Source organism: Lepus europaeus, chromosome 4 (assembly GCF_033115175.1).
Source record: "Lepus europaeus isolate LE1 chromosome 4, mLepTim1.pri, whole genome shotgun sequence".
Classification (NCBI taxonomy): Eukaryota; Metazoa; Chordata; class Mammalia; order Lagomorpha; family Leporidae; genus Lepus; species Lepus europaeus.
The window spans coordinates 74,571,432-74,585,309 of NC_084830.1; the positions used below are offsets into that span (position 1 = coordinate 74,571,432).

General features: G+C 38.2%; 1 protein-coding gene across 1 annotated transcript in view; it reads right to left on the minus strand.

The window, feature by feature from the left end:
* The window catches only part of C4H8orf34 (chromosome 4 C8orf34 homolog), a 607,786-nt gene that overhangs the window by 414,397 nt on the left and 179,511 nt on the right, over window positions 1–13,878 (minus strand). Inside the window, exon 7 of the mRNA XM_062189877.1 lies at window positions 2,652–2,818. Within this exon, the coding sequence (XP_062045861.1) occupies window positions 2,652–2,818 (167 nt within the window). The remainder of the gene's footprint in view (window positions 1–2,651; window positions 2,819–13,878) is intronic.

Sequence of the window (13,878 nt, forward strand, 5' to 3'; positions counted from 1 at the left end):
GATATTTTATTCACTATCTAATGCAATTATAGTATTAATTTCAGATTTGATTAAGAATGTAAAATCTTCAAATTCAATCAGTGAATATTTTGTTCTTTGGTAGTATTAACTCCATGTTAAGTTAATTTTGTACTATTAATTAATTAGTATTTCAGGCTATCTTTCAGAAAATATTTAATCTATTTAAAATTACAAGTGCTATACCATAATATTTTCATATACACAATATATTCAGAAAAGAAATCCACAAAGATACAATTGAACAAATTTGAATAAACAGTATATAGTAACAATGATAGATTATAGCAAACAATACAAAGATAGATTTACTAACTTCTCGTTCGACTCAGAATACTTTTCCAGCTTCAAATAAAACAATTTTATTGAGGAATAATTATTTTTATATTAATATTAGATAATAATTATATCTTTTACTTATTTATCACATTGTAAGATTTACACAATGCATTCCATGCATGAGTAAATAAGATTTTCAGTGATATCTTGGTATAGAAAACAATAAAAAGTTAAATACTTAAAAAACATTTAAATTACAGCAAACTCATACTATAAAATATTGCATATTTGAAAAAGTATTTTAAATACCAGGTGTCTGTATTCCATCTTACAATGATTCTTTATCCTAAAATTTGATTTCACACACAAATTTTCAAGAATTTTAGCATTCGTATTTTCCTCAAAAAGATACATTCATGTGTTTCTCTGGAATCAGTTTCAAAAATAAATTGCATATGACATTATTTTATTGGATATTCCACTGAACTTGGACGATTCCATGTTATCATGGAGAAACCTAGTAATCTAGAGACCAGCATTATTATCCACCTGGTAAGATAAGTGGAGGAAGTCCACATCTTCAGCTATCTACCATTACTGAAGTTGCTCAGACCCAGGGTGAAATGTCTTAATGAAAGCAAGAATCATTAAAGAGTTTCCAGAAGCCAACCCTCTGGTCTTCAGCCTGTAAGACTTCAGAACAGAACAGCTGAACTCTCAGAAGTAACAGCACCGAATGGACACCTGCATCGCCTTAAAGAATCCCTTGCATGCACTTGCGCCCCTCACTGTTACTGGCCAGAGCTGAGAGACAATTTAAGCAGCCGAGGAGCACAATGGCAGAAGAGTCCAAAGCTACATGAGTACACCCGTGGGGTCAGGACCACACTCCACCTGCAGAGCTGACAACTATTTATCCTTCAGACTAACCAGAGGAATCGGCTTTTGTGGAAAACACTCCTTAATCATGGTCCCCCACTTTTCTATTAAGTGTTACCCACATATACAACAATGTGCTTAATCCAGTTAGTATAGGTAGTAACCACTAATAGAGTGAAGTATTTACATTCTTATCTTCAACACTAAAAATGTAAAGTTCCTACAAAGAGAAACCAACACGATTTTATTTTTATGTTGTCAGGACCAACCCCAGAGACTAGCACAGAGTAAATGCTTAAAAAGTGTTTGTTGAATGAAAGTTGAATAAAGGTACCACAGTCACATCTGGCCTGTTGCATTAATCATTTGGAGGTGGAGAAATAAGACTTAATTGTTAACAACAACAAAATAATAACCAACAGCTTGTAGAGAAATAATTGCCATGATATGATCTTATTAATTCTGGAATAAGTATGGCTATTAAATCATCAGAAAACTTATTTGAATCTACCATCATTGAGTAAATAACACCTTTGCAGACCAATGTATGGAGCTGTATGTCAGTTATAATGAAAAAAATGCATTGGCATCAACAGTGAAAACAATGGATTTGGTTCAGATAAAAAATGATTTTAGAAAACAGCTGTGTTTTTCTGGGATTTCATATTCTAGAATTAAAACTTGGTTGAAACTTTCAATTAATTTTTTTTTATTCTATTTAGAAAGTATTTGAAAGTTTTCTAAAAACATGATAAAATATCTGATATCACTGAATTTAAAACACATGGTTTTACTTGTATATCACTTGGATTATTTGGAAAAATGATGTTCCCAATAGAAATTAAATTTTACAAGTTTAAATGAAGAGATTCCTGTTCAAGCAAAAGCATATGTTTCTTCATTAAGAATATAATAACCTATGCTATATAGTAATACAATATCAAGGCTGAAAGCATGAAAGGACTTTGACATCTTTGCAAGCTTTCCTATTATTTACAGAAGACATATTGATTACTACTTATTACTACTTGGCTCTTTAAATTTTATTCTATTTTTCTAAAGCATTCTTGAAATTAAAGGAGGCCATCTTGGGATGACTGAATTAAGTACTTTGGATATATTTTATAGACAATAGATGTGATCAAGGCAATTATAATCAGAGGATAAAGCAGACAGATGAATTCGTATCACAATTGAACACTTGCACACAGAATAAAGCTTGATTAAGTCATCAGAAGGTAAAGTGCTGCATACACAAAGCACAAAATACAATTTAATAAATATTCCACATGCTTAGGTTATTTCAAGTTAGTTCTTACATGCAACTTCACAGACGTCTAGTATAACGTATGTGTTAAATAGTTTTCTTCCCCTAAGACAAAAGTACCCAAACTTTTTAAAAAACTGTTAGTCACTACATGTTTTTACAATGCCAGAGAAAAAGAAAAAGAGAAATTATTAATTTTTAAAATTACCCAGCAATTCCATTGCATCATCTTCATTATCAATATCTTCTTCTGTTACAGATGGAGTGGGGCTGTGGAGGGACTCAAAAGAATCTTGAGAAAGCATTGCTGCCAGAAGTTTCTTATGCTGCTGTTGCTGCTGTTTTAATCCTTTAGTTTTAGGTTCCATCTTTAAACTAAAGACATAATTAAAATGCTAATTAGTTTTGGGAAATAAAGAAAATCCATGGACTATTCATTCAGTTATTTTGTTCTGCAAACAGATGCACCTGTTACTAAAGATTCCCCAAGGATAACGGGAATATACAGCCTTTCTTAATCATCTTTCAGTACCTTACTAACAAATTCCCACCTCAGTGTGGGGAGCAAAAAACTGCTGCCCCCTTTAAGAGAGGAGGTACTAATCTGCAATTACTGCCACATGGGAATTAGAGTCACTCTAACCAATACTCTGATTTTTTTTTTAAAAGAGGTACAAAGTCTAGATTACTGTTCTCTGACTTTGTAAAACAAAGCCATATTAAGAAAAACACATGGAATGGGATAAATCCTTTAATATACTACTCCAAGGTTTGTTTTTTTTTTTTTTAAAAAAAAAAAAACTACTTTAGTTTCCTTTGCATGTGTATACCGAAATGTTGTCTCAGTACATTTTATGAAAAGATGATTCTTTTCCTCGCTGAATTACCTTGCAGTATGTACAGCACTTTAAATCTATCTTGTCCTATGTTTTTTGTTTTGTTTTGTTTTGTTGACAGGCAGAGTTAGACAGTGAGAGAGAGAGACAGAGAGAAAGGTCTTCCTTCTGTTGGTTCACTCCCCAAATGGCCGCTACGGCCGGCGCACTGCGCTGATCCGAAGCCAGGAGCCAGATGCTTCTTCCTGGTCTCCCATGTGGCTGCAGGGCCCAAGCACTTGGGCCATCCTCCACTGCCTTCCTGGGCCACATGATGAGAGCTGGACTGGTAGAGGAGCAACCGGGACAGAATCTGGTGCCCCAAAAGGGAATAGAACCTGGGGAGCTGGCGCCACAGGCGGAGGATTAGCCAAGTGAGCCGCAGTGCTAGCCCTGTCCTATGGTTCTTAGTGACTCTACTTTATGTTGCAAAATATGTATGAGGTATTCTAGTCAACAGATTATTGTATTAATATCAACATTTACCATGTTCAATGAAGTGTGGACATCTCTCTTTCAAACCCCTTATATTCCCTACTTTTTAATATATTTTTTAAAAGTAGGGAATATATATATATATATATATATATGTATATATATTTGGTATCAGATGGCATTATGTTTGTTGCAGTAGTCGAATATCATTCATAAAACCCTATAAGAAAGGCTACCATATACTATAGGTATTCAAAAAGTTTGAGAAAAATGTGTATTATAGAAAACCTGCCTATATTTCAAATGTTTTGCACAAAACAAGTTTATCTTTTAATTCCACTTTCCATGAATTTTAAAAAAAAATTGTTTACTTTTATTTTATTTGAATGAAGGCAGAGAGAAAGAGAAAGAGAGATAGAGAGACAGAGAGAGAGAATCTTCCATCCACCAGCTCACTCTCCAACAGGCCACCACAGTCAGGGCTGGGCCAGGTCGAAGGCAGGAGCCCAATCTCCATCAGTTTCCAAATGTGGTTGTCATGGACCCAAGTACTTGTACCATGATCTATTGTTTCCCAGGATGTCTATAAGCTAGAAGCTGGATCCAAAGTGGAAAAGCTGAACCAGCTCCAATATGGAATGTAGGCATCCCAAGTGGTGACTCAGCTGCTGCACAAAAACCGCCCCTTCTATGAATTTTTTAATCACTCTCATATACCCATATTTCTGCTCATTCCATGTTTCTCCATGATGTTCTGACTGTCTCTTTCATCATTTCCTTTCTGGTTGAAGAACTTCCTGCAGGAATCCTTAAGGATACACCTCCTAGCAACCCCTTTTCCTATTTTCCTTTGTTTACAAAAGTCCTTGTTAGCTTTTCATTCAGGAAATATGGTCTAATTAAATATAGAATTAATGGTTAACCTTTCTCTGCTTCTGATGTTTCCTTCTGGCCTCCGGGAATGACTCAGCAATTGGAAGACCTCTCTCTCTCTCTCTCTCTTTCTCTGTCTTTCCCTTTGTCTCTTTCTCTGTAACACTGACTTTCAAAATAAATAAATAAATCTTAAAAAAGAGCTATATAACATTTCCTGGAAAATATTTTTTATGTTTTTGTTGAATAAATCACTTAATTGAATTTTCCTTCATAACATCTTATATTATAAACGTAACAAAAAAGAACAATGTATAATATTTTACAATAAATTGCACTTAAAATATATTTTGTTTTCCATGCATAAAGACAGTCACAGGTGTAAGGCAATTTTTCCCCCTAGAGATAGATGATGATTCTTAATGTATTACTCTTTGGAACAAATGTTTGATGAAGAGTCTCACAAGGCCCACTTACCATGTACCTAAAATATATATAAATATATATATACATACATACATATAAATGTATACATTATATATGTATAATGATGATTAGAAATTGAATAATTTATGCAGAAATAATACATACTCTATCCTCAAAATGTGACTTTATATGACTACACATTGGTTAGATGCTTATTTTTAATATTGTAAAACATAATATGAATATTTTTAAAAGCTACTCTATAATCAATAAAAATACTACTATTTACAAAAAAAAAAAACCCTTCTGTTTAAATTTTAAACTTAGAACCCTATTCCAAGTCCACAACTATTTTCATAGTATCCATGGGGCTGGTGGTGTTCCCTTGAACAAACTCTATATTGTGCAGCACCCAAAGAAGAGTTTGAGGCTAATCCTGCTACCAAACTAATTATAAATCAGCATTAACCCTGAATAAGATAAGGAAAGAGTACACAGTGTTCACATCAGATTTTGCTTTCATGTGTTGTAAAAATATTCAGTTTTCCAGGTTTTTTGATTTTACAATACAGACAAGGATGGTAGGAAAATATCTCAATAGGGAACAAAGAGTTGAAATCTTCTTTTTTATCCTCCATTTAAGATATTCAAACAAAGCAAGTCCCTGAGAATATATTTTATCACTAATTAACGGAGCAACTAAGAAAGCAAATAATGGAGTTGGACACTTAGGCATAACTAAAACTTATGAGACATAAGAATATCCTTCGATTAATACAGTAAAACAAAATAAATCTTTGAGAACAAGTTTTACTGTTAACTCTCATAATCCAACTCTTTGAGGTCAGAGGTCACACGTGGGAAATTAGTGCACAGTTACTACTGTTGCTAATTTAACAACAGAAACTCCATCAGTATTTAGACAAGGCCACATGGCAAAGTGGAAGTTCTCTCCTCCATTCAGAGAAAGGTACCGCCTTCTTTGATGACCATTGCTTTCCACTGGAGTCTCATCCGCAGAGGTCCTTTGTGTAGGACATTTTTTGCCACATTGTCTTGGATTTCCATGCCTGACCTGAAAGGCTTAAGGGCTGATTCTGAGGTCAGACTGCTACTTAAAGCAATTATCATTCTATGAGTCTGCTGAATGAACTACTTTCCATGCTGGAGCATTCACTCCTTTTTAATTATAACTTTTATTATTACCAGACACTTAATCCTATATATATGATCACTTTAGCACTTAATCCTATCTATATGATCATTTTAACACCAATTATATCCATAGGATCACTTTAACACTTAAAATGGTATTTTTACCACCTAGCTTAAGGGAATTTGGGGTTCCCATGGAAAGTTTTTAAACTGCACCCTTAGAAGTAAGTCCACAAGAATGTATGCAACTTTACAACTACAAACTTCATAAACTTCATAATTACAACTTTGGGAACATGGTGATTCTTCCCACCATGCAAGCACTCCCACCCACACTCCCAACCCTCTTCCTCCTCTCTGCATTATTTTCACTCTTATGTTTGCTAAGATCTATTTTCAAGTGATTTTATACACATATGATTAACTCTATGTTAAGTGAAGAGTTCAAAAAATAGTAAAAAAAAAAAAAATTGTTCCTCGACAGTCAAGACAAGAGCTGTTCAAGTCATTGCATCTCAAAGTGTCAGTTTCAGTTCTAGATGCTCTATTATTATCACACATTAGGGAGAACACGTGGTATTTATCCCTTTGGAACTGATTTATTTCTCTAAGTATGATGCCTTCCAGATTCATCCATTTTGTTGCAAAGGACCAATTTCATTTTATTTTAGTGCTCTGTAGTATCCTATGGTGTACATATCCCATAATTTCTTTTTCTAGTCTTCAGTCGATGGCATATGGGTTGATTCCTTGTCTTAGTTATTGTGTACTGAGCTGCAATAAGCATGGGGGTACAGACCATTCTTTCATATGCTTATTTCATTTCCTTTGGGTAAATTCCCAGGAGTGGAATGGATGGGTCATATGGTAGGTCTATATTCAGAGTTCCTTTTTTTCAAAAAAAAAAAAAAAAAAGATTTATTTATTTGAAAGTCAGAGTTATACAGACAGAGGAGAGGCAGAGATGGAGAGAGAGTTAGAGAGAGAGGACTTCCATCTGCTGGTTCACTCCTCAGTTGGCTGTAATGGCCAGAGCTGCGTCAATCTGAAGCCAGGAGCCAGGAGCCTCTTGCAGGTCTCCCATGTGGGAGCAGGGGCCCAAGGACTTGGGCCTTCTTCTACTGTTTTCCCAGGACATAGCAGAGAGCTGGATGGGAAGTGGAGCAGCTGGGTCTTGAACTAGCACCCATATGGGATGCTGGTGCTTCAGGCCAGGGTGTTAACCCACTGTGCCACAGCACTGGCCCCCAGAATTCTGAGGTATCTTCATACTGTCTTCCATAGTGTCTTTACAAGTTCACCTTCCCATCAACAGTGGATTAGGGTAACTTTTCCCCCACATCCTCTCCAGCATTTTTGTGTGTTGATTTCTGTTTGAAAGCTCTTCATTTTGCTGATCTTTTGTATTTTTTGTTTCAATTTTGCTTATTTCTACTCAAATTTTAATTATCTCTTTTCTCCTACTACTTTTGGGTTTGGTTTCCTGTTGTTTTTCTAGATCCTTGAGATATATTGATAGCTCATTTATTTGGTGCTTTTTTAATTTCTTCATGTAGGTACTGATTGCTATAAGCTTTCCTCTTACAAACTTTTCCTGTTTTTGCTGTATCCCATACGTTTTGATATGTTGTATTACTGTCTCCATTTGTTTCCAGAAATTTTGATTTCTTCTATGACCCACTGTTCATTCACAAGCATGTTGTTCAGTCTCCATGTGTTTGCATATGTTCTAGAGATTCCTGGGTTGCTGATTTCCAGCTTCATTCCATTGCAGTCCGAGAAGATTAATGGTATTATTTCAATTTTTTTTTTAATTTGCTGAGAATTGCTTTATGGCCTAGCATGTTGTCAGTCCTGTAGAAAGTTTCATGGACTGGTGAGGAGAATATGTATTCTGCAGCTCTAGAATGGAATGTTCCACAGAAATCTGTTATGTCCATTTGGTCTCTAGTGTTGATTAACTGCTATTTCCTTGCCGACCTTCTGTCTGGTTGATATGCCCATTGCTGAAAATGGGGTATTAAAGTCCCCTGTTACTACTGTATTTGAGTCTATCTCCCTTTAGTTCTCTTATAGCTTCTTAATAGCCAGGTGCCCTATAATTGAGTACATATACATTTATAATAGTTACATATTCCTGTTGAATTGATGCCTTAATTATAACATATTGCCCTTCTTTGTCTCTTTTAACAGTTTTTGTATTAAAGTCTACCTTGTCTGATATCAGGATAGCTACACCAGTTCTTTTTTGTTTTGGCTAGCATGGGATATCTTTGTCCATCCTTTCACTTTCAGTCGCATGCACCTTTGTTGGTGAGATGTGTTTCTTGTAGGCAGCACATAGATGGGTTTTGTTTTTTAATCCATTTAGCTAGTCTGTGTCTTTTAACTGGAGAGTTGAGGCCATTCACATTCAAGTAACAAGTTTGCCTTGCAATTTTTCCATAAATAGTCCTATTTTTTACTCTGGATTTCCTTCGTATTTTTACTGGGAGATTTTCTACCTTCACCTTCTTCCATAGTGATGATCATGTTTCTGTGTTTCTGTGTACAGCAGATCCTTAAGCATCTTTTACAAGGATGGATGAGTGGTGGCAAATTCTTTCAATTTGTTTATTATGGGAGGGTCTTTATTTCACCTTCATTCATAAATGAGAGTTTTCTGGGTATAGTATTCTGGTTTGGCAGATTTTTCTCTTAAGACTTCAAATATATATCACGATTCTCTCCTAGTCTGTACGGTTTATGATGAGAAGTACACTGTAAACCTAATCAGGAGATCCTCTGAAAGTAATCTGGCATTTCTCTCATGCACATTTTAGAATTTTTCTTTATGCTTACTGTGGAGAGTTTGATTATGAAGTGTTATGGTGAAGATCTTTTCTTGTCATATCTATTAGGAGTTCTATGTGCTTCCTGTACTTGGATGTCCCTTTCTTTCTCCAAGTTAGGAAGATTTTCTGTTATTATTTCACTAAAAAGGCCTTCTAATCCTTTCTTTCTTTCCACATCTTCAGGAACTCCTACGTCCTATATGTTGGGTCATTTGATAGTATCCTATAGATTCCCAACAGTGTTTTTTAGTTTTCTATTTTCCTCTTCTTGTTTTTGGTATGATTGTTTAATTTCCTGAAATTTGTCTTCCAGGTCAGATATTCTTTCTTCTGCTTCACTAATTCTGTTATTAAGGCTCTCCACTGCATTTTTTATTTATTCTATTAAATTCTTCATTTCTAAGATTTCATTTTGATTTCTCTTTAGGATCTCAAGTTCTTGGGAGAAATTTTCTTTCATGTCATGTACAGATTTCATTAGTTATTGCATTTGTTTCTGATTATTTCTAAGTAATTCTATGATCAATTTTTTGAATTCCATTTCTTCATTTTCACATTCTTGTATTGAAATGTTGTGTTCTTTTGAGGGCATCATGTTGTCTTCTTTATTCTTGCTTTTGAACTTGTGCATTTATTATTTGGCATTTATGGAGATACTTGTTGTTTTCTTATTTGTTTTTTTTCCCCTGTGGCAGTTTTTATCTTCGATTATGGAAGATGGATTAATGGAGTGTCCATTTTTTCAGTGAATACTTAGAGGCATGTAGTGGCCAGAGAGCTCTGTTTAGTGCTCCAGGGCGAAGGGAACGTCTAAAGTGACACCCAGGTTGGGCATGGTAAATCTGCTCTCTCTCTTTTTTTTTTTTTTCCGCTCTCTCTCTTTTTCTTTAATTAGAGGACAGTTTTGGTCCTGCTCTGTTGGCATAGACTCAGCTCACCTTCTCTCCTCAAAGGAGACCAGTGCCTGGGCACTAGCCCCAATAGGTAGAATATTCATCTGCCCTGCCATAAGAACTACACAAAGGATCTGTACAATTCTTGATATAAACACAGATTCTTCAGAAATGTCCCTCAACAGGGAATCAGGGAGCCCTGAGTATGTGGAGCCTACCACAGTGACTGCCCAAAGTACCAGCCATGCCCTGAGCCCTCCCATTCAGCCTCAGTATTTTCACTGTCCCAGCACACAAGCCTCCCACAGTCACAGACACCCATCCCCTGTCTGTTCTCCCTGCCAGACTCAGGCATTTCCACTTGGATGGTTGCTGGGCACAGAGATGAGCTGGAACAGCTGTTACATATGCCCAAAATGGTGCCTGCTCTCTATCTGATTGTTACAGGATGCCATTGCAGGGTGATTGTGGAGAGAAATGTGTTCTTTTTTTCTCCTCTAATTTGGCAGGTACACAATCCCCCACAAGGCTCCAAGCCAGTTTCCTTTCAGGCTCTTCCTGCTGCTTTATCACCAGTGGTTTGGGCTGTTGCAGTCTGGCCTCATCTCTCCAAAGTTGGTACCAAGGCTCTCAGCTGCTGAGGTCCTGGGTTGTGCACATCCACATCCTCCACATCGGTCCACAGTGTCCTTCTAAATGTGGGGAGTTTCCTCTGTGGTCTTCTCCCTAACTCTTCCCTGAGTCTGCACTCTCTCCACTTTTTCTAAACTATCTTCTCCTAGACTGTAGGAGTAAGTTCCCTCCCTACTCCACCACCTTAATCCAACCCAGAGTTGGAACCCTGAATGCTGCTGCCATGTCAAGTAAGATAGGGCTGAGACTTAAAGTTGAGCCTTGAGGAAGAAAGCCATTTAATTTGAAAGATTGAGTGACACTGACAGAGGTCATCTTGTGACATTGACAAAAGTGGTTTTAGTAGGTGAAAGGAATACAATTCCCATGAGAAGCTTGAACAGTGAACACAAGACATCTCCTGAAAAGAACTTGGTTGTGAAAAGAATGAAAGGCAAGGAGCAAAAATAGTTGGGTACCAGAGAGACTTCCCTTTTTAGAGAGAAGTCCCTCCATTCATATATCCTGGAGGAAATTATCTAGGAGAGAGAATAGTGCAGGGAAAACTAGGGAGTGGTGCATTTACATCAGAGGAAGAATGAAGATCTGGCACCAACTAGGCAGCTCACCCATGGCAGAAGACAGGGATACAGATGAGCCAAGGATCAACTGGTGTTCCTTGGAAGGAGCTGATGGAAGTTCTATTCCCTTGCTGAAGCTATTTTCTCTCTGTGAGGCAGAAAGAAGAGTCATCAACTGAGAATGAGAATTGTGGAGCAGTATTGGAGAGTTGAGGAGAGCAGGAAAGATGTGAGGCCAGCACTGAAGAGAGTGTGTTAGTGGACTAGTCTGTCAATAGCATGGTTGGGTGGATGCAGTGTGCCTTGAAGTTGGGTAGTTATGAATCAGAGACACTGGCCAGTATGTCATGTGTTGGTCTCCAACCTATGCTGGTCTATCCTATACAAAGGTGAAGTTTTACCAGGAGATTAAAAAAAAAGAAGAGGAGCAAGAGAGTTGAAGGCATACCCCAATACAATGATAGGCCATGGAAAACACTGAATAGGGAGAAAATGAATTAGAGGAAAGAGGGGAAAGGTAATTTGGGAGCATTAAGGGTATCTGGGATCCAGTTAAAGATTGGAAAGACAGGGAATGAACTAGAAGGACAAGAGATGGTAGTTAAAGAGTATTGGGCAGGAACTTGACAATATAGATTTGTAGATAATGATAATCACAAGATTATCCCAAGCTGTGACAAAGCAAATGAGTGGATGAAGTTGGACAGAATTCAAGACCTGTGGCAAAAAGGCAAAGGAAGTAACATGTTAGATTTGAGGAAGGATCACCAGAATTGACATTGATTTCACTGAGACAGAAGGGTGTTGGGGAAAGTGATGGTGAGCAGGGGGTAAGGTGAATGACTGGGGATTGGCAAATTGTTACTACAAGGGCCAGCGCCATGGCTCAATAGGCTAATCCTCTGCCTTGCGGCGTGGGCACACTGGGTTCTAGTCCCTCTCGGGGTGCCAGATTCTGTCCCGGTTGCCCCTCTTCCAGGCCAGCTCTCTGCTGTGGCCAGGGAGTGCAGTGGAGGATGGCCCAAGTGCTTGGGCCCTGCACCCCATGGGAGACCAGGAGAAGCACCTGGCTCCTGCCATCGGATCAGCATGGTGCACCGGTCACAGCACGACAGCCGCAGGGCCATTGGAGGGTGAGCCAATGGCAAAAGGAAGACCTTTCTCTCTCTCTCTCTCTCTCTCTCTCTCTCTCTCTCACTGTCCACTCTGCCTGTCAAAAAAATTTTTTAAAAAATTGTTACTACAAGATGATTTGGAAAATGATCACTGTGGGAAAACATAACATTCTGAATTGGAGATGTTTTTAGGGAAAGAGTAAACTCTGTAAGCACTAGAATAAAGGTGATATGTTCCTCTTCTTCAGCCCCATTGCCTAAGAACCCTAGAAGTGAAACTGGCCACATTAAGAGACAAAGCATCTGTGGCAGGGAGGCCAGTGTTTGGTGAGATGGGAAGGAGATGTTGGAAGGGTCTTTCTAAGAACACTTAGCATTCTGGCCACTTCTTCTTCAAATTTGAACCTAACTCTCCATGATAACAGGATTCTTAGAACTCCTCTTGGAAGAGGTAATATAGCAAAGAACTTTAGGTCACAGAATCTGGGGTAAGACAACCGGGCTTGGTCACTTAGTAGTTATCAGATCCTGGGATTTTACACCTCTGGGACACAGCTTTCTCATTCCTGAAATGGGGATTATAATAATATATTCATGAAGATGAAAAGGGTTAAGATAGGTAAAGCCCACAGAGCACATAGCCATCTCTAAGGGGTAATAGCAGCAGCAGCAAGAGTTCAAAGAAAATAAGGGCGACATTCTAGATATTTCCATGTGTCTTTTCATGCCACAACATCCCACACAGAGATAAAGAGAACCAAAAGAAGCCTAATGAAAAAAAACTGGCAGTTTACATTTCAATCTGCTGTTTCTATACTCAAAAAGCTTATGTGGGCCGGCGCCGCGGCTCACTAGGCTAATCCTCCACCTTGCGGCGCCGGCACACCGGGTTCTAGTCCCGGTCGGGGCACCGATCCTGTCCTGGTTGCCCCTCTTCCAGGCCAGCTCTCTGCTGTGGCCCGGGAGTGCAGTGGAGGATGGCCCAAGTGCTTGGGCCCTGCACCCCATGGGAGACCAGGAGAAGCACCTGGCTCCTGCCATCGGATCAGCGCGGTGCGCCGGCCGCAGCGCACCTACCGCGGCGGCCATTGGAGGGTGAACCAACGGCAAAGGAAGACCTTTCTCTCTGTCTCTCTCTCACTGTCCACTCTCTGCCTGTCAAAAATAAAAAAAAAAAAAATTAAAAAAAAAAAAGCTTATGTGACTTTGCTTTAGAAGGATAACCTTTAAACGAGTGTCAGATGGAAAAGGACAGATCAAAGTGCCCCTCTGAGCGCTGCCTTCATGGGCTGCCTCGCCAGGTTGGTCCCCTTCTCAAGCTCCACTCTGCACACGCGTCTCTTCCTCTTGATCCCAGGCTGCCCTTGCTCCGTTTTGTTTCACACTCTGTTTCTGAGCACACATCGGCACCTACTACTTTGATTTCACCTCATGTGTTCTCAATGGTGGAAAATTGGATGATTTCTCTCAAATTATCTCCTAAGTTTGTTGTGTTCATCCTCACAACCTCATAGGCAGAGCTCTGACCCTTTTCTTCACTTTAGATGGAAATTAAATGGTTTAAACACTTTGCATTAAGGTTCTGGGAGTCAATGAGATCATAAAAGCTTTACATTCAATTTCTACATTTAGATTT